At 38.0% G+C, this 27,825-nt stretch overlaps 2 protein-coding genes across 4 annotated transcripts; one reads left to right on the forward strand and one right to left on the reverse strand.

Moving 5' to 3' along the window:
• LOC104084793 (suppressor of RPS4-RLD 1) lies at nt 1-23,978 on the forward strand. Of its 3 annotated transcripts, none has more exons than XM_070195963.1 (24): nt 1-318; nt 435-544; nt 2,649-3,337; nt 3,914-3,958; nt 4,125-4,226; nt 4,309-4,389; nt 8,805-8,871; nt 9,246-9,346; nt 9,479-9,586; nt 10,730-10,800; nt 10,973-11,029; nt 11,225-11,333; nt 11,440-11,520; nt 15,080-15,166; nt 15,714-15,920; nt 18,120-18,454; nt 20,130-20,216; nt 20,486-20,585; nt 21,048-21,139; nt 21,260-21,298; nt 21,430-21,520; nt 22,568-22,665; nt 22,736-23,044; nt 23,225-23,699. In XM_070195963.1, exons 1-23 carry the CDS (start codon nt 197-199, stop codon nt 23,022-23,024), a joined length of 3,168 nt encoding a protein of 1,055 aa, XP_070052064.1. In that variant the 5' UTR covers nt 1-196; the 3' UTR covers nt 23,025-23,044; nt 23,225-23,699. The 3 variants fall into 3 exon arrangements, with proteins under 3 accessions (XP_070052064.1, XP_009587035.1, XP_070052065.1); XM_009588740.4 differs by lacking the exon at nt 23,225-23,699 and adding an exon at nt 23,732-23,978 and having other exon boundaries at nt 2-318; XM_070195964.1 differs by lacking the exons at nt 1-318; nt 435-544; nt 23,225-23,699 and adding exons at nt 1,744-1,915; nt 23,732-23,978.
• A 599-nt stretch (nt 23,979-24,577) lies between these two features.
• On the reverse strand, nt 24,578-27,596 carry LOC104084795 (uncharacterized). The gene is made up of 2 exons (XM_009588743.4): nt 25,602-27,596; nt 24,578-25,275 (listed from the first exon to the last, which is right to left on the reverse strand). Exons 1-2 carry the CDS (start codon nt 27,412-27,414, stop codon nt 25,070-25,072), a joined length of 2,019 nt encoding a protein of 672 aa, XP_009587038.1. The 5' UTR covers nt 27,415-27,596; the 3' UTR covers nt 24,578-25,069.
• Between the last annotated feature and the right edge of the window lie 229 nt (nt 27,597-27,825).

Here is a 27,825-nt window from a genome sequence, read left to right on the forward strand (position 1 = left end):
TCATTCAACTTCATTTTCTCCTTTCTACCCCTCCGTTTTCTACCACCACACCGTAAAAGAGAAATTAAAAAAAAAAAAAAAACACAAAATACAAAACAGTTACAGCCGCAGGATCAGAAATTCAGTAGCTCACAACACAACTGAAGAAAAAATCAATCGCATCAATTCAGCTGTTTCCGATCCATTGGAGCCGCTGATGACGTCAAAAGTTACAGAAAGGATTGAACTGGCGAAGCTTTGTAGCTCCAAGGAATGGTCCAAAGCAATTCGAATTCTCGATTCACTTCTTGCTCAGAGTTGCGTCATTCAAGATATCTGGTCCGCTATTTTTTATAACCTTTTTTTTTTAATTTGAACGAGCTTTATTAGATTTTTGGAGATTTATGAATGAGCTGATTGATTTTCTGAATAAAAAAATGGTCAATTTGTTTCAGTAACCGAGCATTTTGCTATAGTCAATTGGAGCTTCACAAGCATGTTATTAAGGATTGTGATAAGGCACTTCAGCTCGATCCTAAGCTTCTTCAAGCTTACATACTTAAAGGTTCTTTTCATTTTCACTTGCATTTCAAATTAACTGCTTTTACGGGCGTATTAAGAAAAAAGCCAAAGAAATTCTAGACCTTTGAGATTGCATTTGGGATGTCGATTTTGGATATGGATATCTTCTGGTATGGCATTCCTCTCCGGGCTGTGAAGTCAACTGTTGTATTCTGAATTTACAATTTCCTAGAGGTTCTTTTTGCAATTTAGATGATTGACTAGATGAAACTCTTGTAAAGCTAGTGAACTATCGCACCTCTCGATTGTGCCCTATAATTGACAACATTGTCACGTATGCGCCAAAGTAATGGTTAGCTTTAAATGAAGTATGTATCCGATAAAGCCATTTTAAGCTTGATTGAGGTTGATAAGGTCATATTGAACTTGCATTCTCTATCCTATAGTGGTTTTGGATTGTATTTTGGAAATGATTTAACTTTTACACTGTCTGTCTGGTTGGGATAAAAAGGGAAGGGGTGGAAAATAAAGTAGGGAATAAGAATTATTCTCTCACCCTGGTAGGATTACATAAAGGAGATATTTATGTTACCATCCAAAGATTTAGTGGAAGGAGGAAAAATATATTTAATTGTCGTCCTAATTTTTTTAGTCATATTTCCTTCCTTTGATGTCGTGGGATATCCAAAAAATCTTATCAATTGTGAGAAAGAGAAGTCATAACAAGGTTTCCGAAGTCATAACGTGGTATCCGGAGGTGAACCAGCATTAGAGTAATTGTCAAAATGTACAAAGCAAATGACCCACAAACCAATTTAACCTTAGAAGCTCGACCAGCGTGCTTTGGCCCCCTCAACGCCATGGCCGTACAAGCTGACGAAGACAAATAGTTCCAGGTGGAGAGTAAATTGATGTGTTTCACTTTTGCTTCCTTTCCTTGGACCAAACATAGTGTTGCGATGAACTTCAATGCATGAATAGGGCGTGCAAAACACTTCATAACAGTTTGTATGGTTTCCTAGTTTGAACTCACCACGTTGGTAGTTGATTCCCTAATTTTCTCAGTGATTGGACTAATTAGAAAGGACAAAAAAAAGGTAGATTTCTAGGTGTGATCGGAGCTGCTCTTTATGAGTCTGCGTCTTATGCATCTGTGGAAAAACCTTATTTACACAAGTGCATCATATCTTAAACTGATAAAGTAAATAACTTCCAACAGGTCACTGAGAATAATTGGAATGGAAGTGTCATTTGCTGCTACCAATATGGATCTTACTGTCTCAAGATTCATACATTCAGAGGCAGATGATTGAATTCTAAGAGGAGCATCATTCTTGGCATGCATAAAAAGGGCAGCCCGGTGCACTAAGCTATTCACGGGTCCAGGGAAGGGTGGAACCATATTGTGTCTATTGTACGCAGCCTTACCTTCACTTTCAATAAAAGGCCATTTCCACGGCATAAACATGTGATACCTAGTATCCAGTGTTATCAAAGGCACGCTTAAACCCTGAAGCGAGGCTCAAAACATGTTGAGCGCTTCGCCTCGCGTAGCGGGCGCTTCAGTGTTGTTATCAAGGCTCTAAGCCATACTTTTCCTTGCCAACAAGCATAATCCTGAAGAGGCGACACTAAACAATTGATATTTCACTTTTTTGTAAATTTTCTTCAATTGCTTTGTTCATATATTTGGTATATATTTGGTATTCATGCTTATAGATATTAGTCTTGGACTACACATGCATATTTGTAGTTTTTCTCCATTTGCGCCTTTTTTCATTAAGGCTCACGCTTTATTTGCGCTTTGCGCTTAAAGCCCCAACAGACTTTAGAGTTTTTTGCGCTTTTCGCCTTTGATAACACTGCTAGTATCACAGCAGCAACTCTTACTGATAGGTCACGTAAAAAGATCAAATACATTTTTGTCTCTTGTGTGTAACTAAGCCCTCGAAATGAAGCTATATAACAATATAAGAATCTGTATTGACAATTATTCTCTAGTGTGACTTCTGTGGATTTTCCCTAGATGTGGTTCTAGCATATGCTGCAGAAATTTCAATGTTCTTAAAGCTTGAAAAAACTGGCAGTTTTATGCTAAACTGATTTTGAGTTTGAAGTATAATGTGACGAAGTTACTTGTCATTTAGGACGTGCATTATCTGCTCTTGGTAAGAAAGAAGAAGCTCTTCTAATTTGGGAGCAAGGGCATGAACATGCGGTTCATCAGTCTGCAGACTTAAAGCAGCTATTAGAGCTTGAAGAGCTGCTCAAAAATGCGAAGCAGAATATCACTGCTGCCACCGACAATCATTCTGTGGAGTCATCTGGTCCTGAATCCAATACTGGGCCTATGCTTTCTACCAAATCTGCTGAAACTTGTGATATTAGTAAGGCCTCAGATAGAAAGCTCAAAGAATGCAGCAGTGGGGTGTTGGTCAGCTGTGAGAAATCAAATGATAGTTCTGTTTTACAAAATTCCTCAAGTAATAATGCCAAAAAACATAAGAAGATTGACCGTCAACCAAATGGATTGCATGAGAGACAAGCAAATGGAACCAAGAACAATTGCAAAAAGTTGGGTTATCCATCTCTGGTTTGCAGTGAATTAAGTGATGTATCTGAAGGCAGTAGGAAATCATCTGCTGTAACTAGCGAATCAAGTGAACAGTCAGAACCAAATGAGTTACAGGAAATTCTCTGTCAGTTGAATAATAAATGCGACGTTCGCCTTGAATTGACTAAAGAAGGCAAGAGAAACAAAAAATTCTGTGTTACCAGGATTAACAAGACCAAGTCAATTAATGTTGATTTTCGATTATCAAGGGGAATAGCACAGGTACACTGCCTATCTTGTGATATTAAAATGAAGACAGCACGGATTAGTTCATCGATTGATAATTTCTGTTAGTGCAGTTGGTTATTAATATGCTATTCTTCTTTATTAAAATTCGAATAACGATAAATCAGCTGCAAGTCTCTAATTGTGCACTTACTTATACCAAATTAAGTAGGTCGGACAAGAGAAATCAATTTTTTCTTATTCTGCTATCTGCTATGAACTGGGGGTACCATGCTATGCATAGACAAGATTTTCTACAGTCTTCATGTCTGTTATGTTCACTCTGCCTATTTCAGTTGTAATTTGCTGATTACGCTCCACTTTTAATTTTTTGTGAACTAAATTGGAAGATATTGCATTTGCGCAAGCTTGAGGCAACTAAGCTCTATTTTTAGAACTCCTATTTTTCAGTTGCTAGATTTTAATTTCTAAAGCTTTTATTATTTGTCAGTGAGGATCCATCTAGCCGAGCCCTACTTGCTTGGGACTGAGGCGTAGTAGTGGTAATTGTGTACTCTTCATCGTGTATTGAACGTCATTGGAAGTCTAAAGCAACATTTCTGGTGATTTCAGGTTAACGAAGGAAGATATGGTAATGCCGTGTCCATCTTTGACCAGGTTAGCATTAGCCTTACCACTCTTAGTAGTTTACTAATTCTGCTGCTAGATGTAACTTGTGCTTTATTTTGACTTTTTCATTTTTGATTTATGGATTCACTGGAAGACTTGTGTGTGGTATGATGAACTTAATTACAGAACTTCTTCTCTTCTACCTAAAACACAGATACTAGAAGAAGATCCGACGTACCCCGAGGCACTTATCGGCAGGGGAACAGCGTTGGCATTTCAAAGAGAACTTGATGCAGCTATTGCTGATTTTACAAAGGTTTGCATTGATTTGGCATATTGAGTACTAGTTATGGTAATACTTCAGCTCCTGTTGTAAATATTTTCTATCTGCCTTTCAGGCTATACAATCAAATCCATCTGCTGGGGAGGCATGGAAACGCAGAGGGCAAGCCCGTGCTGCTTTAGGTGAATCTGCTGAGGTATGAGCCTCGTATTTTGTCTATTTATTGAGCTACCTTTTGGGTTTTGTCATCAGGTATTCTTTTCTGTAATATTTTTTGCAAGGTCAACTTTCATTCATTTCTCCTGTGGGTGTGATACACAATGTAAATGTGTGGAATTGCTGAATTGATCACTTGTGCTATCAATTTCTGAAGCTAAATGTTCATTAATAGCAAATCAGTCTCCATTTAGACTGCTAGGGCAATTATCAAGCTGCACTTGGAAATTTTCCTTCAGATTGTGATAGCTTACAGGGTTAACGATGGAGATGAAATGGCTTCGGGTGGTCTAAGTAACCCTCAAAAGTTTTCTTGAAAAAGCTTAACTTTTAATGTGAAGGTCGTCGTCTATCCTGAGAGTGTCTTTTCTAGGCTTGAGCTGTCACGACCCAATTTCTCCTATAGGCCGTGATGACGCCAAACGTCGCCGCCAGGCAAGCCTACGGTGAACTAACTGCGTGATTACTTCTTTTAATAGGTTCCCAAGTAATTAAATTCCATTTAGAGAGTCAAATAAATAAAACGAAAGCAGCTTGGGAACTATCCATCCTTATATCAGATAGCCAATGCTCCAGATTCAACAATAGCTCAAAACAGATCAGAAGGAACTTGGGACATCCTGTTTAGAAGGAACATGCAGGACTGTGAACTAGAAAGTCTATTGGAACTGTATGGGAGACTTGGGAACTTCTCTATGGATGAGCAAGCATCAGACAGATAACTCAGGATCTGGCTCTTACAGTGTGAAGGTAGGCTATAAACACTTTTGTTAGCAAAATGAAATTATCCGACTCTTGGCCCTGGAAACTGATTTGGAAGGCAAAACTGCCCACAAAAGTCATCTGCTACTCATGGACAACTCTAAGGGGAGCTTGTCTCTCACAAGATAATCTTAGAAGGAGTTTCTAATTAGCTAATAGATGCTACATGTGCCAACAAAACTCAGAGTCTATTAACCATCTTCTTCTTCATTGCCCAGTAGCCACTTCCATGTGGTCTATGTTTTTTTCCATTATGGGAATAAGCTGGACCCTACCTCAAGGCATTAAGGAAGCGGTTGAAGTGTGGAACAGGTGGAAAGTTGACGGAGCCAGCAGGAAAATCTGGAAGATGATCCCTCCTTGCATCTTTTGGGTTCTTTGGACAGAGAGGAATCATAGATGTTTTGATGGAGTTTCAACTACTACTCATTTTTTGAAAGCCAAAGGTCTAGTGTACCTTTTTAGTTGGAGCAACCTCACCCCTGTAAATAGCGTTGCCTCCTATCTAGATTTTATCAGTTCACTTACTTTGACTTAGGCCATACTTTCGTTCTTGTGTTTTTTTTTGTTATTAGCTCTCCGACTGGAATTGAATCACATTGTGATGGAGCTAACAAAGGCCTATTTTGTATTTCTGCATCCTCTAGATGCCATCAATGAATCATCTTACTTCATCAAAAAAAAAAAATAAAAAAAAATAAAACGAAAGCAACTGAGTGCAAGCATAAATATGTAAATACTCCAAAACCATAAAGTCTACTAGAGTGTGTGCCAAGACCTGGTGTCATAAGTGTATGAGCACTAGTAGAATATACAAAAACTCTAACTACTGTCTGAAATAACATAGACTGAAAATAAGTATAAAAGAGAGGCTCTAGGTGCTGCAGAACGGCTCAGGAAGCAGCTCACCACTAGGCCTCAGGGTATGGGGGATGCGCGCCGGTGTGACCGCCAGATGCACCTGCCTCAGATCCTGCACGGTCAGTGTAGAAGTGTAGCGTGAGTACATAAACAACATGTACCCAATAAGTATCAAGTCTAACCTCGAAAAAGTAGTGACGAGAGTTCGACATTGACACTTACTATGGGCTAACAGTAAAAATATAGAAGTCCTAAATAAACATCGGTTATGTATATAATTACAACAATTCAACAACGAGCAGGAAATAAATAATTCTTTCACACCTGATAAATCCCAATTTAAACCTCCCAAGTCTTGAAATATCATCAAATATATATAAAATTGAACTACAAGTATTATCATGCACGATTACGCCGAGGTCGTACGGCCCGATCCAGAATAACGTGTACACTGCCGAGGGACGTGCGGCACAATCCATAGATGCATCTATCTACTGCCGAGGCGTTCGGCCCGCTCCACAAGAAAAGGGGATACTTTATAAACACTTGGCTTAAAAGTTATTACCAGGCTAATACACAATTACCATTAACGGTCAAGTATTTCGCTCAAAATTCAAGTAAGTGAAATTCGGTCCTTTACAATTCCTCTAACAAGTTCCAATGTGATTTAGGCACTTTAAATAACAAGTAGGGTGCAAACATTACAAGAAATTCATGATTTGGATCCTAAACTACCCGGACATAAACATAATTAGTAGCTACGCACGGACTCTCGTCACCTCGTGCGTACGTAGCCCCCACAATTAGCAGCAATTATTAATTTAAATCACCTATGGGGTGAATTCCTTCTTACAAGGTTAGATAAGAGACTTACCTTGTCTCAAAGCTCGCTTTCCGGCCTCAAATTCACCCTAAAGCCTCAACTCGATGTCGAACAATCCGAAACTAGTCAAATGTAGTATAAGTTAATCAATATACACTCGAAAGTTAATGATTCAACTATTAGAATAATTACCCAACCCAAATTGGAATATTCCTATAATTCACCCCCAGGCCCACGTGCCCGGATTTCGGAAATTTTTGAATAAAGTTGTTACCCATAACATCACGAACTAAAATATATAATTTTCACCCAATCCCATAATCATTTTCGTACTAAATCCTATTTTTATCAAAACCTAGGCTTTTCATCTAAACCCATAATTTTCACAAATTTTGTTGTTAAAATCTACCCATAATGTATGTATTTAACTCACATTGGGTAGAAATTATAGCTAGGTGGAAATCCCTCTCCAAAAGCTCCAAAATCGCCCAAGAGAATGAAAAAAATCAGTAAAAATGGTCTAAGTCCCGAAATAAATGGACCTCACTGCCTCCAGGATTTCCGCTTCTGCGGTCACTGGGCCGCATCTGCGGAACTAGGTCCGCTTCTGCGGAATTCCTCAGGCCCAGCGCTTGCCGCTTCTGCGGACGTGAGCCCGCTTCTGCGGTCGGAGCAGCGCATCTGCTGCCTTCTCGCACCTGCGGCTCCTCATCGCAGAAGCGAGTCCGCTTCTGCGGCCAAAATCACGCATCTGCGGGCTCACACCTGCGGCCAAAAGCTTGCAGGTGCGGGCACACCAGAATTGGTGCACCAGTAGCCCTTTTGAGTCCTAATTCAATTTGTGCATCGCCCGGATTGGAAAACAATACTAAAACTAAGAATCATACCCTAAATCAAATCGAATTAACTTAATAACTTCAAGTTCTTAGTCCCAGGGCCTAGCTCTAGTGGCAAATGGTGGTGGATTTGTGTCTTAGGTGTCTTAGGTCACAGGTTCAAGCCCCCACACCATGCAAAGCAAAGCCTGGTATTTAAGTGGAGAAGGGTAGAGGGGCGGGCCCATTATCCACCGAGTTTCGAAGGCTGCGGTTGGTCCAAAGGATCGGCCCCAGACGGATTTCTCTGTCATCAAAAAAAAAAAAAGAACTTCAAGTTCTTCCAACTTGCTCCGAACGTGCCGAATCATGCTTAAACTACTCGGAATGGCACCAAGTTTTGCGTGCAAGTCTTAAATCACCATACGTAACTACTCCTAGACTCGGAATCCCAAACGGACCTCGGTAATATCAAAACCTACTCCAAACCAATTTTTTAAGAACTTTAATACCTTCAAGGTGCCAACTTCCAATATTAAGCGCCGAAACGCTCCCGGGTCATCCAAAATCCGATCCGAACATACACCCAAGTCCAAAATCATCATACGAACCTATTGGAACCGTCAAATCCTGGTTCTGAGGTCGTTTACTCAAAATGTTGACCAAAGTCAAGCTTAGCCTTTTAAAGCCAAACTTAAGGAACCAAGTGTTCCGATTTCAACCCGAACCCTTTCAAGACCCAAACTAACCATCTCCGCAGTCATAGAACAGTAAAAGCACATACGGAGAGTCTTATTTAGAGGAACGGGGATTTAGAAGCAAAACGACTGGTTGGGTCGTTACATGAGCTGTATCACAGCTTATGACCATCTTCCAGTAAAAGTCAATATCTAAAATGCAATCAGGATCATAGAATAGTTCAGCTGCATGCTTTTGATCATGGGAGTTTCTTGATAGTCTATAACATAATTTAACTTTCTAATGTGTTTCATTTTAGTTTTTCTTTCCTCCAATGATCCCATTAAGAGTGATGGTACTTATGGTTAAAGACTTATCACGACCTAAAAGGTTTGGTTTCACAATAATAGTAATATGAGTGATATTGGTGTATCTAAATAAAATGATTTTTACCAGGCAATTGCAGACTTGACTAAAGCTTTGGAGTTTGAGCCAGACTCTGCCGATATCTTACATGAAAGAGGTGATTTACCGGGACTGAACTTTTCGATTTACTATGAAAGGTAGATTTGTGCTGTTAAAGTAGTTAGACATGATGTTCCTGTAAATATAACAGCATTCGAGGCATATTTACTTTCTGTAGTATTCTTTTTATGGCTGATAGATTATGCATGTGTCATTTGAAACTTCCAATGCATTAAGGCTCAGCCTCATCTTTCTTACGGGACTGAAATTTTTTATTAAGGCCTATAGGTGGTTTCATCTTGTAACTGTTTAGCATTGAATGACCTCTGGCTAACTGTTTCATAATTACTTCAGATTCAAAAAGGACATTTCGTTCTACTTGTCTCCGTTCCATCTATCATGGCAAGCACTAACTGACCTTAATTAGTGCAGGAATTGTCAATTTTAAGTTTAAAGATTTCAAAGCTGCTGTTGAAGACCTTTCTAGATGTGTAAAGTTTGATAAGGATAACAAATCTGCATATACATATTTGGTGAGTCTATGACCTCGAGTTCGGCTAATTGTTGTAGAATGTGATAACCATGTTTATCGGCATGAGTTTGAGAATATTTTTGTTGGACAAATAATGATATAATTCTGGTGGAAAAAACTGGAAAATTATCAGGGCTTGGCCTTATCCTCTCTAGGAGAATATAGAAGGGCTGAGGAGGCACATAAGAAAGCAATCCAAATTGAAAGGAATTTCCTTGAGGCTTGGGCTCATCTAGCACAGGTATCTCTGAATATATACTGAATACTCTTAATCCTATTTTCCTGCCAAGTGGAATCCTAAGACTTCTATTGGTACTGCTAATTTTGTAGTCTCTTGATGGGTTCACAAGCCCTACAATAATGTGTTTGTGTTTTTTTATTTACAAATTTCAACTGTGTGTACGTGCTTTGGTGCAGTTTATATCGTTTATTTTCTCAAAGCCCAATTTTCGTTTCTACTAGTATTTCTTTTTCAGATGTGCATGACTCTGTTCATTTATCTCATTGTTTCTGTTCTTTTCTTTATTTTTTAAATTATTTTTCGATTTTCCTTTGTTTTGTTTGGTACAAGAAATACTTGCTGCCGCCAACAAGCTGTTATAAGCTCGATGTTGGTATTTGTGTTTGCAAAAGTATACCAAGGCGAGCGATTAGAATTGACTTCACTATTTTGGAGACTTCTTCAAAATCCAGTGGAAAATACAGAAACTTGTACGGGATATTATGGGAACAGTTTTAGTTGGAACAGAAGTAGAAATTTTGAGGAAGTTTGTCCTTGTTTAATCATGGATTAAAACAAGATGAGGAAGTTGCCCCTTTGATTTAGAAAATTTCCCTTTTGTTTTCCCGCTTTCTTGTTTATATAGCCTCTTTTTTCATCTGTCTGTAAACCTGAAGGTTGAGGTAATATACACTTCTTCATGTATGTTAAGAAATTCAAGAATCAAGATTTACACGGTAAGCAGACATTCAATTGCGTACAAGTGATAGAAGAGCCTAGCTCTCTTATTGATATTGTGTGACAGCACTAACTTACAGTCCTGATTGGCGAAAATGTCTGCTAGATGCTGATCAATTAGCCTTTTCTTCAACTTCTGGGTTGCAATGCTCATTTATTGTAATAGCTTTTGTTGCATTTTCAAGTAGGATCTCCCCATTAGCTGGTAGATATTATTGATATTGTTTGTTTAACTGTCAAATTAGTTGTTTACAGAAGTCCAATTCCCCTAAGTTAGAAATTTCGAAGATTCTGGAGTTGCCCTGAGCTAGTTCTTGGTTGGTTTTGAGCTAAATCACTTAATTTAGATGTGGGCAAAACAATGAAATTTCTTTCAAGATATTATTCTAATGGTGTATAATTGAACCTTATATTTCTTGGTGGCAGTTATATCAAGACCTGGCAAATTCAGAGAAGGCCTTGGAATGCCTTCATCAGCTTTTGCAAATAGATGGGAGGTAATTACTGAGCATCTCATGTTGATATTTACATATTTTTCACTGATCAAAAAAAGGTTTACTTATTTTTTGTTATCTAATCTTGAGTATTTGAATGGTGAAGTACATACTCTGTCCTTAAATCGGGAAATAGCTGATAATCCATACTCTAATTACCCTTTTTCGCTGAAAGGTATGCAAAAGGATATCACCTGCGTGGGCTGCTACTTCATGGAATGGGAGAGCATAGGTACATATCTTATGTTCTTATATACTAAAGGCAGTAAAATATGCAATCTCTATGGTATTGATTTGTGGGATTTTCCTTCTGAAAATTTTCACTGTCCTGAGTTTTCTTTTTACCTTTTTTCCATGTTTGCTTTATCATAATCCTCTTTCACTGAAAGATGTAGCCGGGGTTAACTGCTTATATATACTGTTACAGGAATGCTATAAAAGATTTATCAATGGGGTTGGCTATTGATAGTGCAAACGTTGAATGCTTGTATCTACGAGCTTCATGCTATCATGCTATTGGAGAATATAAAGAAGCAGTATGAGAGCTCTCAAACTCATCTCTTGTGACTTTAAATGTTCATAATTATATAAGGTGCTTGTTGTCTCCATTTTCAGATTGTCGATTCTGATTTTGTGCTGTAGGTCAAGGACTATGATGCTGCTTTAGATCTTGAATTAGATTCTATGGAAAAGTTTGTGCTTCAATGCTTGGCGTTCTATCAGGTAATAACTTTTGGTATGCCAGACTTCCGCCATCCAGGTGGTTCAGTCTTATGCCTGTTGCACTAATTTCTTTTTGCTTTCTAAGTCTTGGCATCTTTATAACTGTCTAGATGTTACCTTGCTGGAATAAAAATCAATTGGACGAGGTAGATGTCAAATTTAAGATTTGTCTTTTGGGGTTGTTAGCCATTTTAGTAGTTGCAATATTACACTTACTTCAGTTAGTAGTAAGAATATTTAGCAATGTTATATTTACCCTCATACTGTTCAAACAGTAGCGAAGTTTCTGAGTTCTGACTGCTATTTTGTTCCCTTAAGCCACTGTTGGACGTCAAAGCAAGAGATGAGGGTGCAGGTGAAAAAAGCCATGCACGGCTTGGTTTAAGCTTGATTATGATTGAGTTTTTAGGCTGCTAGAAAGTTCAAACCTAGCATAAATGTCCCTACCAAAAGCTCAAGCTGACCGATACTAGCTTTCGAACCTAGTTAGCTGATGTTTTTCTCACTTTAGTATAACATAAACGGTAAAATCCGCATTTTCTACCCTTACCATTTAATAATCATGTGCCAACTCTTTTCATTCTAGTTATGTTGTCACGATCCGAAATTCCCACCTTCTGGACCTTGATGACGCCTAACATTTCACTTGCTAGGCAAGCCAACGTTAGAATAATCTTAACCATTTTTAAACAATTTAAATTACATGGAAGTCAGTTGCTGAAATAAAGTGCGGAAGACCATAACTACCGAATTATCAAAATACATCCCCGAATCTGGTGTCACAAGTGCACGAGCTACTAGAATGATACAAATAAAGGTCTGAATAAAATTCAAGCTGTTTGAAAGATAATACACAACTAAGATAAGATAGAAGGGGACTTCAAAACTGCGAACGATGTGCAGTTATACCTCAAGTCTCCTCTGGGTAGCTGAATCCGAGCAAGTCTATGGTACGCCGCTGGGACCAACTCCAAAATCTGCACAAGAAGTGCATAGTGTAGTATGAGTACAACCGACCCCATATACTCCGTAAGTGTTGAGCCTAACCTCGACGAAGTAGTGACGAGGCTATGACAGGACACATATGTAAACAACCTGTACAAGTATATACAAATACGAAGCAACAATAATACAATAAATAACACTTTATAAATTTGGGAGGGAACATGCGAAGGGGGATGATATAATAATTTCAGCAGGAGAAGTATCACTTAGCAGCCAATTAATTCCTCAACAATAAAATGAGCAACTGATAATATGAAAATGTCACGGCACCACCCTTCGTACTTTTACTCTCATTCTTCCATAAATTTATAAATAAATAATAAGATTGGCATCACCCTTCGTGCTTTAACTCTCTTTGGGCACGACATCACCCTACGTGCTTTAACTCTCTTCTGGCACGGCATAACCCTTCGTGCTTTTACACTCTTTAAAAATGACACGACATCACCCTTCGTGCTTTAACTCTCTTCCTCACTTCATAATTCAATAAATAATAATGTGAAATTGGCACGGCATCACCCTTCGTGCTTTTACACTCTTCCGAATTTAAATGCAGGGATATATACTTATCAATCAATTCAGTACCAGAATACCGACTTCACCTTCCAAAATATTCAACAATAATTAAACTAGCAATAATCTCATGAAAATGATCAAATAAACAATAATAACTTAAGCAGGAATATCTTAATTAAATAGGCAATTATTCACAATAAACAAATTCCACCCGCATGCTTTGACTCAACCACAACGCATAAGTACTCGTCACCTCACATATACGTTGTTCCCGCACATTAAATCACGTAGCAAATAGACAAATAAGTCCTACTCACTCAAGTCAAGGTTAACCACGACACTTACCTCGCTTTGCAACCAACTCAAGATTCCAATAAACCTTTGCCTCGTGAATTGGTGTCCGAATGCTTCAAATCTAGTCACAAACAATTCAATATACTCAACACGAATCGTAGGAATTAATTCCTCCGAAATTCATTTTAAAAATCGACAGTGGGACCCACATCTCGAATCCCGAAAAAACTCACGAAAACCAAACACCCGTTCCGATACGAGTTCAACCATACAAAAATTATCGAATTCCGATATCGGATTGGCTTTCAAATCTTCATTTTACATTTTTGGAAGATTTTATAAAAATCCCAATTTCTTCCATTAAATCCGAAATAAACGATGAATATTGATATGGATTTATGAAATGTAATCACTTTCGGATATAGAATACTTACCCAAGTCGAAATAGTGAAAAATTCCTTTGGAATCGCCTAAATCCGAGACTCAAAACTCAAAAATGAGTAAAAATGGCTAACTTCTGATTTTATGAGTTTTGTCCAGCATATTCGCACCTGCGGACTCGCATTTGCGAGACAAAACTCGCATTTGCGGAACAAGGCATCCTGCCCAGTGGCCGCATCTGCGCCCAGAAATGTCGCACCTGCGACATCGCAGAAGCGCTCCAGTGACCGCAGAAGCGCTCCAGTGACCGCAAAAGCGCTCTAGTGACCGCAGAAGCGGCTCGACCATCGCGGAAGCGGTTGCGCACCTGCGCTAATTTCTCCACAGAAGCGGAGCTCGGCAGGGCTGTCCAATGTTGTAGAAGCGACTGGAATTCCGCAGGAGCGACCACGCACCTGCGCACAGAATGTCGCAAGTGCGACGCATCAGAACCAGCACTGGGCAGCAGGTTCCAATTGCTCCGTGGCTCGTCCGAAACTCATCCGAGCCACTCGGGACCTCGTCCGAATATTCCAACAAGTCCAGAAACATAATACGGACTTACTTGGGGTTTCAATTCACGTCAAACAACACTAAAATTACAATTCACACCTCGATTCGGACTTATGAGTTTCAATTTTTATCAATTTATAAAATTTGTGCCGAAACATGTTAAATGAATCCGGAATGACTTCAAATTTGGCGCACAAGTCATAAATGACATAACGAAGCTACTCCAATTTCCAGAATCGGGTTCTGACCCCGATATTAATAAAGTGAAATCCACGGTCAAACTTTGGAATCTATAAGCTTTTAAACTTCCAATTTTCAACAAATGGCGATAACTCAAGCTAGGGACTTCCAAATTAAATTCCGGGCATACGCCCAAGTCCCAAATCATGATACGGACCTACCGGGACTGTCAAAACACTGATCCGGGTCCGTTTGTTCAAAATGTTGACCGAAGTCAACTCAGTTGAGTTTTGAAGCTCCATTTCACATTTTAATCCATTTTTCACATAAAAACTTTCCGAAAAATTATACGGACTGCGCACGCAAGTCGAGGAGCGATGAATAGTGCTTTTCGAGGTCTTATAACACAAAAATGAATGTTTAAATTAAAGATGACATTTTGGGTCATCACATATGTGCTGCTCTTCTCCTTCCTCACTCTCTTGCAAATAACCTCCTCTCGTAGATGCCGAGACCTCCTCGCTATTATCAAGAGTCACCAATTGATCTCTCTATCTCTGTAACTATTTCTCCATTATCTGTTTCTGTTTGAATAACCTATGTTTTACTTTTCAATATTTTTCTTTTGCAGAAAGAAATTGCATTATACTCAGCGTCAAAGATCACCGGTGAATTTTGTTGGTTTGATATTGATGGAGATATTGATCCACTCTTCAAGGTAATGCCTAAAAAGAGAATATAATGCTTAGTTAATCTATTTCTAGAGCCTGAGGATACATTTTGATAGCATCGCTCGTTAGAAAAAAAAAAAAGGAAACATTCTGGTAGCAAGTGGACCACCTCGATCTGAGAGCAGCTTTATGATATAGCAAAAAGTACTATCTGGTGGGAATTACATAGAACTTTGAAGGTGTGCAGAGAACCAGGAGAACGAAGGAAGTTGAAAGAAATAAGGCCATACTGATTTGAATTGAATTCTAAGCTTCCCTGAATTCTCGTTAAAGTACAACTCTCTCAAAGCAGTAGTACATTTCTCCATATCATATAACATGCTTATTCACTATTATTTGGCATTTGTATGCATTCACGTTAACAGTCTTATCTTGGGGGTCTAAAGTGGTAAATACCTCTATGAAGTGAATTGTCACCTGAAAAGTGCATTTGTTGGCAGTGAATTCCTTATCTTAAAAGTGATTTATTTCCACTGACTTTGTGTTCTTATGCTTCTTTCGTAATTCTTCCCTTTTCCTTCTTTCTGTTCGCAGGAGTATTGGTGCAAAAGGCTGCACCCAAAAAATGTGTGTGAAAAGGTCTACAGGCAACCTCCGTTAAAAGAATCTTTGAAAAAAGGAAAGCGAAGAAAGCAAGAATTTACTTTCACCAAGCAAAAAACTGCCCTTCTACAGGCTGCAGATTCTATCGGCAGGAAGATCCAGTATCATTGCCCTGGTTTCTTGCATAATAGGCGCCAGGTAATTCTAAAAGAGTTAAATCTTTAGTTAACTATCATCTTTTTTTTAATCCCGGCGTTCTATGTTTTCCTTGAGAAACCAGGTTGTGATTTCCCATTGCTTTTAGATACCTTTTTATGCTGTGCATTCACATCTATGCTGGAGTTTTCTTAGTATAGATGATGAGAGAATTGAAGGAAAGGACATGCAAATGTTATCAGAAGCTTTTGTTTGTGTTGGAAGCCTTTTAATTGGGGCATTTGGGACTAATATGCAAATACGAAGAGAGTTCTTGTTACAAGAATGATGCCTTTATATTCACACTCGAAGTTTTTTCTCCAGCTTCTGCTCTACACACACTGTGTTTTCCATTCCTTGCTTAGTCACATTCCATGAAAAAAAAATTAAAGAACTCATCTTAAATGAGATAATGTTCTATGGTTACCTTTCATCAGAAATATTTTCACTATCTGTGGACTAGTGTTCTATCTTCTCCGTTGCACAGAAAACAAGATTTAGATCTTAAAGAAAAATTTAACATTTTATACTTCACTGTTTGTATGATAACTTCTCTAACTATGTGGCTTAGTGGTCAATGAAGTGGGTTGAGAACCATGAGGTCTCAGGTTCAAATCCTAGTAGAGGCAAGAACACTAGGTGATTTCTTCCCATATGTCCAAGCCTTGGTGACAGAGTTACCCGATACCTGGTAGGAGGTAGCAGGTAAATTGTGGAATTAGTCGAGGTGCGCACAATCTGGTCGGCACACTACGGTTATCCCAAAAAAGAAAAAAAGATTAAGATCACTGTCAAGTCTACATTTCTAGTGAAACAAATGTCTAAAATGAATAACATGCAACTAATAAAAAATATTTATAGATGTGAAGATTTCCACTGAATAATGTTAAAGTAAAAATTGCAAACTTTATATATTCATTTAGTACAAAAAGAGATGAAGGCAACTTATAGAGTAAAAGCTGATATAACAATCCTCATTGTTACTGCAAAGCATCTGCCAAGTCATCCCGAGGAAAAGAGAGAATAGGGGAACTACTTTTCCTTGTCCTTTATTCCCTTCATGTTTGAGTTGACCACTTAACCATTTCTTTAACAAAAAATGACACTTTAAAATGTTCCATTATTCTTTTAGCTAGTATATCTAAGCACCACTGAATTAGTTGTACTAGATGTTTTCTCATCGCAAAAAGTTAAATGTTGATTTGGTTTTGACTTTTTGACCAATGATGGGTCTTCTGCATTGGCATAGGCATGTCTAGCATCATACCAACTATTGGAGATAAATGAGTAATTGAAAACACACATCAAATATTAAATGCTAACTACTAGAAATCTGAGCAGAGCAGAAACTGTAAATATACAAGAATTATTCAAGACAATGAGTTCTGGGAATAACTTTTAATAGATGAAGTGATTGGTTTCCTAAGTAAGGCTTGGCTTTCAAAGCACCACTTCACCATAATTTACAATACAGACCTGATAAGGACTAAAGCTTCCAAGAATATTGGCAACTTTAATCCTCAACCTCCTAAAATTTAGACAATCTCCATCCTGTCATCCCTTTGATAGTGTTATATATCAAAATGGCTTGTAAACTGCTTGAGTTATTCTCTTGATGGAGGAACAAATAACTATTGGAGCGGTTTGAGGTGGCATTCCGCATCGTTTGGTTTGTCCAGACGTCTTACTTTAGGCTGTAAGTTCAATTGATACATGATGCAGTGGGGGTGGTTAAACATATAGAAGTTTATTTTGTGCTACAGGCCATGTCTAAGATTGATCCTGCCTCACTTTTGGAGGAGACGACTTATAAGAAGCAGTTGGGCTTCAGATTCTAATCGTGTATGTTGTGGGACAATTTCCTTTGTCATCTGTGACGCTCTTTGTAGTTATTTGGATAAGTTAGTTTGTGCAATGGTAGTAAACTGTAGTATTAGGTTGTGCCTTTCCATACCTGTGTTGCTTTTCCATGATCAAAATTTCGCCTTTAGACCTTATGATTGACATTCTTTTCTTTTTGCAATTTATATATGATATAAGTATGTTGATTGCAGATGATGAGTTTGTAATTTTTTGTGAAAGTCGACACTATCTTTTGTTAGTTGATATGTTATTCACATGCTGTTCTTTTAGCTACAAACATGCTTTGTGCGTTCTTGTTATTCTTTCATCCAAATCTGAGAATATTTTTGCAATTATCAGCACCGCATGGCCGGATTAGCTGCTATTGAGATAGCACAAAAAGTCTCAAAAGCTTGGCGTGCGTTACAAGCTGAATGGAGAAACTCAACTAAAGGCACAACAAAGTCTGGGAAGAGACTCAGGAGAAGGGAAAAAGTAAATTCACTTAGCGTAAACAGAGGTGGAGCTGGTTGTAGCACCAGCAGCTCCTCAGAAACATCTACTTCATACAGTTTGATTGACGATAGATCAACTGGGCGTTCTACAATGTCATGGAACCAGTTGTATTCATTGGCTGTCAAATGGAGACAAATATCTGAACCATGTGATCCAGTGGTGTGGATTAACAAGTTAAGGTAGTCCACCTTGTTTTCCCTTATTCCCTTAACCGAGCGTTAGTGCACTGAATTTTATTTAGCTATTAAAGGTTATTGAATCTATACTTGGTCTCAGCATTTTAACAAATACATTTTCCAAGTTCTTTTTAAATTTAAGTGCATAAAGATTATTAAAATAACTCGCTTCGCCTCGAGCATGAAAACCCCCCTCCTCAACTTGCTTCACTCGATCCTTTAGTTCTACGTTCCAGCTCTTTTTTTATTGGTGGTGTTGCACTTCACTCTCATATGGAGTACTCGTGGATTTGTGATTTTTATTTTACTTTTTGACTTATCAAAAGAAAAAAAGAAGAAGATTGCAGTATATAAGAAGACTCTTGAAGTTTGGTGGTTTCAGCTTCTGGAGGACTGTAAACCAATGTCACCTAGGCTAGTCTAAGCTATTCAAGAAACTAGACCAAAACCAAATCCGAACACTCCTGTTGGTTCTTTTGGTACTATCATCTATATATCTTGTATGGAAAAGGTCCTGATTTTAGTCTTATGCGTCAATATATGGAGGGAATCCACATTATATTTGCTCAATCTCTATGTTGCATGGGTATGTATACGAAAACTGTACTTTGTTTCAGTACAATTCGACAATGAATTATTTTGAAACCACAAGCATCATTTTTTTTCCTCATTATATATTTACATTCTAAATGATATTGTAAGAAGCATTATGATTATTGAAGACAAAAGTGGAAAAGTAGAAATGGTAAACTTCATTAGTGAAATTGCCCAGTCATTATTTGAAACTGTAAAAAGAGGAATTTTGCTGCATTGCAGACTTGATTGACCAAATTTTCTTAATGACAAAGTTAAAACCATAGTTTAAAGCTGTGTTTTGGCCCCAAATGTTTTCAATTCAACCCAAAGGCACCTTATATTTTAATAAGGCTATTTGTAAGTAAAAAGTTTGAAAATATTGATTATTTTTTTAAATCATACAGTGCCGAATTCTATGTGAACCCTCAGCGTATCATATCAGATACTGTATGTGTACCCACACACTGTCCAAATTCACTCTTAGGAGAAAATTTAGAGATGCACTTGTTTGATGGTATTTAAGGTAGATTCTTTGTATTGTTCCACATTTGCTGCTTATTCGCAGTTTTTTGACAACCATGGTGTCCGGGCCAGCTTGCACGCACCTCGACTAATTCCACGGGATACATGCAGTGGCAGATGTAGTGTAGTATCAATGGGTTCAGCTGAACCCATAACTTTTAACGCGGGGTAAAATTTTATATGTTAAAATTCATTAAAATTACAAAAATAGCAGATATGAACCCATAACTTTAAAAATATAATAGGTTCAATGCTAAAAACTTTAAAAGTTGAACCCATAGTATTTAAATCCTGGATCCGCCTCTGGATACATGCTGCCTCCCACCAGCAACAAATACTAGGTAACTTTGTCCACCAAGGCTTGGATAGATGGGAAGAAATCCGCCTAGTGTTTTTGCCTCTGCTGGGATTTATTGCTTATTCGCATATTAGATGAGAGAACATGCTCTCTCTGACACCAGCGAGAAGGACCGTGTTAGACGGAACAGACTTTTCATCTATGCTTCTCAAAATCCAAGTCTAATTTTTAATATGTTGCTTTATCTTTACTTTCTGCTGAGATTCCCGTCTTTTTGCGTAGTGAGGAATTCAATTCTGGATTTGGGTCTAACACTCCTCTTGTTCTCGGTCAAGCCAAAGTTGTTCGCTACTATCCCAATTTTCAGAGGTAATAGCTTAACATTTCTGATTAAGTATAGGTGTATTTCTTTACTGTTTTTTGGGTGTAATGTGATTGTTGCAAATGATACTGATGCCATGACTGACCTTTGGAGCTCGTTACACTATTTGTAGTTGATGCTACTCTTGTAATTACTTTACAGTACCTTCTTGCCGCTGGCCATCACATCAATAAATTGCTTTTTACTGTCAAATAGCTTAACCTTTCTGATTTGTATTGGCTCCTTCTCAAGGTTCTTATTGTCTGTCAATGTTCAGAACCTTGACTGTTGCCAAGGCTGTTATTAAGGAGAAGAAATCAGTGTTCAACAAGGAAGACAAGATAATTGATCTTTCTGAAGAGCGGAAATTGCAGGAAGTGAGTTTGTTTGCTTATGACCTTAGTTCAATCTTTTGCAATGTTGTACCTTTTGCACTTGTATAGTTTTTGGTGGTTGATAATTGGTTTTCTTGGTTCTTGTCAAAATACTAAATATATAGCATCTCCCATGACAATAAATCCAGCAAGTTGAGAAATCTTTATTAGCTGATTTTATATTGGTCACATTTCTTCCTTAGATGTATCTGAATGGCTCTCTAATATCCAACTAGTAGTACCTTCCGTCCAAATATTTTAAGATGGAAAACTGCAAAAGCAACTTCATGTGTATGAAACTTGAAACTGGCTGCTTATTAATCTCTTCTTTCTCAGTATCACTATCCTTTTGGGAGCTTTTTTGTGTTCTCACCTTTTAGATGTCCACTTGCTAGGATTAAATTTTTTGTTGCCATGCTTTTTTTTCTTCTGGGTGGTAATTAACAGCTGTGCTGTACTTTGCAGATAATGACTGCAGAATCCAGCTCTGATCTTTACAGAGTTGTTGGTCAAGACTTTTGGTTGGCCACCTGGTGTAACAGTACGGCACTTGAAGGGTACTTTTTTTAAAATTTGTAGTCCTATTTATACTGTATAGCAGCATGTCACTCTTGAATACTTTCTCTCAGCAGGATCTTCTTCTTCTAATTTTCCCTCCTTTCTTATTGATTGATCAGGAAGCGTCTTGAAGGAACAAGGATCACTCTTGTGAAAATGTAGAACACCCTCTAGCCTTATTGGAATTCAACCTTTTGTGTGTGGAGAGGGAGGGGGTGACTTGAGTAAATTATTGCTTATATTAGTTCAATGTTTCTTACTGCTTGTCAACTCTTATTGTTCCTTCCAGGGGTGAGATTGGTTACGACTTTGCAATTAGAACACCTTGTACACCTGCTAGATGGGATGACTTTGATATGGAGATGACATCCGCCTGGGAGGTATCCCCTATTTTTTACCTAGAAAGCCATTTTCTGCTGCCAGGACATAGTTTTTGGACATTTAAAAGCAATTTAACATGATGTAAGACAGTAGACATATAAATACTTTACAGTGCAATTTTGCATAGTATATTCATCTTGTGCCTGCTAAGAGATTGGTCAGTGAAGTCTTACAATAAGCCTATATTAGTCATGGGAAATGTTCTCATTAGACTACTCACTTTTAAGAGATTTATCCATCCTGTGCCTGCCCAGAGAGTGGTCAGTGAAGTCTTACAATTAAGCCTATATTAGTCTGATCGAGAATGTGTTCATTAGACTCACTTGTATAGGAGATTTTCTCTCTCCCTATATATATACACACATATACATATATATGTATATATATAGCACGGCCACAGCCTTGATAGGAAGGTGTGGAGGTTGAAGATTAGGGTAGTAGGGTAGTTAGTTTAGTGTTCTCCCTGTCATACTACCTGTCATTTCTTTCATTGCGGTCACCGGATTATTTGGTTGTTATTTATGCTGCTTTTACATGTTTTCTCACTGTTGCGCTTCTTGTTTTTCTCTTATTTAACGTGGTGCTTATGCTTCTCTGAGCCGAGGGTCTATTGGAAATAGCCTCTCTATCTCCACAAGGTAGGGGTAAGGTTACGTACACACTACCCTCCCCATACCCCACTATGTGGGATTATACTGGGTTCGTTGTTGTTATATATAGCACGGCCACATATGTCAGCTGTAGTAATGAGCCTTTTCCGGCCTGAGACATTTCTAAAAGTAATCATTATAACTGATAAGATCCTGGGCTTTTGTGAGTATCATCTTCGTGATGGTTTGGTGTCTATTTCTTACTTGAACATGTTCATAGACCTACTATTTCAGGCTGCCATTCATTTGCAATTATTGCTTACTTCGGTTTGTGTAGTTTACTTTGTCTTCCCTTTTCTTCTCTTTATTGGTTCTTGAGACACATGTGCGGCTTCTGTTTGGGATTTAAATGATAGTGTTCTAGTTAACTTAGTTGAATACAAAATGGTTATGCAGGCGCTTTGCGATGCTTACTGTGGTGAGAATTATGGGTCAACAGATTTTGATGTGCTTGAAAATGTGAGAGATGCAATCTTAAGGATGACATATTACTGGTAAGGCATATTAACTTTTTGATTGTTTGATCTCAAGTGTAGGCTTAAATTTGGCTGATAATTGTTGCAGGTACAATTTCATGCCGCTTTCCAGAGGAACTGCTGTTGTCGGGTTCATAGTTTTGCTTGGATTACTCCTAGCTGCTAATATGGAGTTCACAGGAAGCATTCCAAAAGGTCTGCAGGTGGATTGGGAAGCCATCCTGGAGTTTGACCCGAGTTCTTTTGTAGATTCTGTAAAGAGGTGGTTGTACCCATCTCTCAAAGTCAGCACATCCTGGAAAACTTACCCAGATGTCACATCAACATTTGAGACGACTGGATCAGTTGTTGCTGCTCTGAGCTCCTATTCAGACTGAGGGAGATACGTCATTTATTGGTAAGTCGCTTTATATATGCAGGAAACGAATTTCTCTACTCTGTTCTGGCTGGATTTTTAAGTTTGCTGTTTGTAGTTCAGCAAAATGTGGAGCACGTCCTTGTGTGTATTGGTTTTCCTCCTCGTATATCACCTCTCCAATTTTAATATTCAATTTTACTAAGACCATGCACTTGACAGGGGCAGATTCTTAATCTACTCGACAAAGAGGTGCGTGCGCAATACACTTCAAATGAGGTTCTTCTAGTCTTTTAGGCCACCAGCACCGTAGGCTTGAAGGTGTTGGTAGCTACAAAGACTAGAACCCTCATTTGGGGGCTGTGGTGCTAAGCATAAGGATTGTTCAGTCAACTGGATGTTTTTGGCCTGTCAAGTGTAGTGTCATTAGAATGAAAACGAAGGAAATTACTTAAAGTTTAAGTGGTAAAAGTATGGGGTACAGTACTAGCACATTAAACCACTAGGACATGAATGCAATTTGGCTTTGGTAGTTCCTGTTCTAATGAACCTTTGGACAAGGGCAAGGTTCCTGAGCCCTAAAGCTGCTCTTAACTTGTTCTAAGTTTTGCAATTCTTTTTGTTGGTGAGAACAATGTTAAATGTTTCAACTAAATGTGAGGTTGCAACTACTTTAGTGGATTACCTCTTTTTGACATCTTAACTTTCCCATATATTCCCTGCAAATAGGTTTCATCTGAGATAATTTATCTGGAGGAATTTCACTGGTGCATTACCGGACTTCTTGATCCTGTAACGGATGAATTGAGGCGAGAGGTTTTTACATTATTGCCATAGTCCAAGTGTACCATTACTTGTGAGATGTATATTTGTTGTATTGTGTATGATCTACCACCTCATTTTTCCTTTCTTTTAGATTACCATGTTAGATTTCAGGATGCTTATTTAAAAAGAATAATAAATGGGTCTTCTAGTCTCTGTTTTCTCTCTGTATTTTGTGTTTCTATATGCAGTTAAAGGGCCCGCTTCTCTAGTTTGCGGGGTGGTGATGAATGAATTAAGCGCCAATTTTTTTTTTTTTTTTTTTAAACGTAAACTGAGCTGCAACTTGGTGGATAAGCGCACAGAGAAGTTTACTCCATTGATACAGTACTTGATGGAACTAGACCTCTTTTGCCCCAATGCCAACATTACTCTTACCATTTGGTATGCATGCTCAACGCACAAATGTGTATTTTCAGAATTTCATACCCTAGTTTTGTGTTGTCTTCTGGTTTCCTAAAGCTGGAAACTAACATTTTATTTTGGCGAGGACGGAAGAGTATAGAAAAGCTTTCTGGTCTAAGGTTTGCAACGATAAACAGGATGGAAAATGATATAGCGTAAAGCAATTTCTTTTTGAGCCCTCATATTTTTTTTTTTCCAGAGGCCCGAACCTTAGTTGAATGAGAAGAAAATATATTCTAAATTTAATCAGGAAAAAAACATCTTCTTTAAAGAGGGAAGGCAAATACGAAAATGAGTCGTATCAGATAGTTGTAAAGTGAGATGCAATAACTACCGATGGACTAAAAATTAAAGAAAAAACTGTATTCTCCATTAAGTTAATAAAATAAAGAGCACGCTAGTTTTCCGCATTAGGAACGCACAAATCTATCTTAGCGGGTTAGGTACGATACGATACGTCAGCAGATCTATGCTACAAATCTTATCTATTTGGTGTCCATTTATGGTGCATTTGTTGAGGTGTCTTGTCAACGAGGACCATATCAAACCAAAAGTGACTTGCCTGAAAACAAAAATCACATTTTCCCTTCACTCTTCAGTCAGAGATGCCAAAAAATGATTAACTTCCAAGTGATTTTTGTTTCCCCAAAAGAGGGGGAAACATTGGACAAAACCTTATCCCAAAAGAAATACGCATGCTTATGTCGGTTATAAGAATTTTGAGTGAAAATTGAATAGAGTGTTCAAGTGGACATTAGATGATCTAAATAGAGAATATTCTTAATTTGGCATTTGAACATGAGCTGCTCTAAAATCAAACTGGTTGGACTATTTTCCTTCTCAAATGGCTCCATCTTTAGTTTCCTTCGCGAACAAAAGACTATTTGACTTTTTATCTTGTATATCTACGCTTTTCCTTCCTTTGAAACGTTTCAGCAATGGTTCTATAACGCCTTTGCTTCTCCGACTTGTGCTATTCAGCCTTCTCCAAAGCCGTCCCGTTTTCAAGAGCCGTTCCTCCTTGTCGCTCCCGTGGGTAGGCATTCCTATTTTAAGGACAATCCCAAATATGTTCATTAGATTAGTAATTTTGTTGGTTGGGGGGGGGGGGGGGTGAACTAAAAAAGATTTAAATATATGCATGGCAATATTAAAAAATTCACATTATTAATGCAATTTAACTTGTCTTATATTTCAGGTTATTCATCCCTCTCTTTATAGATTGTTATATGCCATCATATTTTAGGTGATATGTATATAGTTTGAAAATTCTTTTACACTTGTAAAGAAGCCAAACTAAGGAAATCCTTTTTTCAGCTGAGAAGAACTAAAATTGGTATGAAATAAGCATCAAACATAATTTAGCACTTACTTTTTAAGAGTGCTTCTGTCTTCCCTTTCATTTTAACACCTGCAAAGACATGTTGGTCCCTGGATTTACACGTTCCATCGACATTAACATCATCTACCATTGACTCAGCGACCCCCACAAAAATCCACGTGGCTGTCATCTGTTTGTTCAACATGCTCATTGCATAGTACGGGATTTTCCTTCTGCTGCTTCTGTTTCCATTATTCAACTTGCTACGTTCATTAATGAACGTCAAACAATCCATTAAACTTAATCTAGCCAATCCTTTCATGTCATAAGTCTGTGATCTTCGCCACAAACTCTTAATATGAGGCCTCATTTCACCTGATAAACATAGTGCTCGAGTTGTATCACTAATAGCTAGCTCTGCTTCTCCTATAATTAAATGACATTGAGCTCTATTGCTATAAAGAACTATCCTTTCTTTTCTTAATTTTAATGGGCACAAATCCAAAGCCTTCGTATACTTGTTTACAGCTTCTTCAATATCAGCTGACCAAAATTTTCGATTTCCTTCACGTTTTAATATGGCAACCAAAAGCTCTCTTTCCCTTGCTTCTTCTTTGGACATTAATTTATCCCTTTTCCTTTTTTCTACCTTCAAGTCCCAAATCTCTTCTATAGCTTTTTGTGATCCTTTTCTGTTGAAAACCAATTGACCATACTTAACTTTTGCATAATCTTGTAAGAGTACTTGCGTTATCACGTCACCCATTTTTCTTCTACCTTTAATAGTTCTAAGCTCTACTAAATCAGCAAGAAAAGGAGCAGCAATGTTTGTTACTTCGCTTCTTGTATTTGGATCTTTGAGAAGTAACAAAAGACTTTCAATTGCCCATAATTGCCATTCGTCTGAAGATCTAGAGAGACTACAGATACTTTCGATAATTTCTTCTGATTGTGCTATGTTTCTTCGACCAATTTCACTGTGGCATAGACTTTTGATTAACCCAATGCCAGAGAAAGAATTCTGGCTCTCTAATCCACCCCATATACCACACAACTTCTTAAGAAATTCTTCTTTGCAAATCAAATTGATGCTTCTTTTCTTTCTAACAAAACAATTGAGAAGGTAAAGAGACCAGCTTTGCATTTGGAAAGCCCAAGACTCTGCTTTTTTATTCTCCATTTCTAATCCTCCTAGACCCTTAATCATCAAATGACGATGATATTCTACTCTATCATCACTTTTCTTGACCACAAACTCACTGTAGATAATTCCAATGCATTTCGAAACTATGTCCATAGCTAGCTTCATGATTTCAACTTCGTGGACATTAATGTCTTCAAATGTTCTTCTATGTCTCGCAATGTGACCAAGTGCTCTAACAGCTACTCTTTGCTCAACCCATGTTATCTTTCCTCTTAAAAGCTCTATTAATGGCGAAACTACACCTGATTTAACAGCCAATACAGAAAACCGAGCTTTGTTCATGGTGTAGGAGCCAATAATGTGAGCTGCATAGTAAGGAATATACACATTTTTGCCACTCGAAAGCCATTTTTGGTCATGGATGCACCTGTTGAGAAGTTTAGCCATGCAATAAAAAACGCCGAGATTTGGAAATTCAGGGTCATCAGGTTGAGCCAGAGTAATATTCCATAGGCATCTTAAGGTGATGACAAGTTTTTTATCATCTCTGAGAAGAGGCAAATCTTTGAAGCATTGAGCTATTAATTTTCTTCTGCCAGATGTATCTGTTTTACTAATGGTGCATAACAAGCAACTACTACTGGTGCATGTCATGTTTAAATGAATGGCAGAGTTGTTAGCAGCTGTTTTCTTTGAGGGGTGGGAGTTATGGGAGTTCATTGCTAGCTTTTCTGAGGAGTCAGAGAATGTTCCTACTGGAGTTAATTTCCATGGCAGGTTGTAGTTTTATTAGTTTTACTTTTAATTAATTTCCTGGTTAGTGGGCAGGTAGGGTTTCATTTTCACAAGTTAACCTTAGTCAGCAATGTGTTTTGTCGTTATTCATCTTTAATCGTACATAAATAATACTACCAAGTTGCAACTCCCCCGACCCACAAAGAGAGAGAGAGAGAGGGAGAGAAGTGTTTTTGACAAACACGTGGGCTGTATCATGAGACCAGTTCATATGACTCTAAAAGCAGATTTAGACGAAGCTATGAGAATTCTTTTCGGTTTTACCTATGCGCATAAGATCTAAAAATATATACATATAATACGATAACACTCATTCTCAACTGAGCAACTGAACTT

This window comes from Nicotiana tomentosiformis, chromosome 2 (assembly GCF_000390325.3).
Source record: "Nicotiana tomentosiformis chromosome 2, ASM39032v3, whole genome shotgun sequence".
In the NCBI taxonomy this organism is placed as follows: domain Eukaryota; kingdom Viridiplantae; phylum Streptophyta; class Magnoliopsida; order Solanales; family Solanaceae; genus Nicotiana; species Nicotiana tomentosiformis.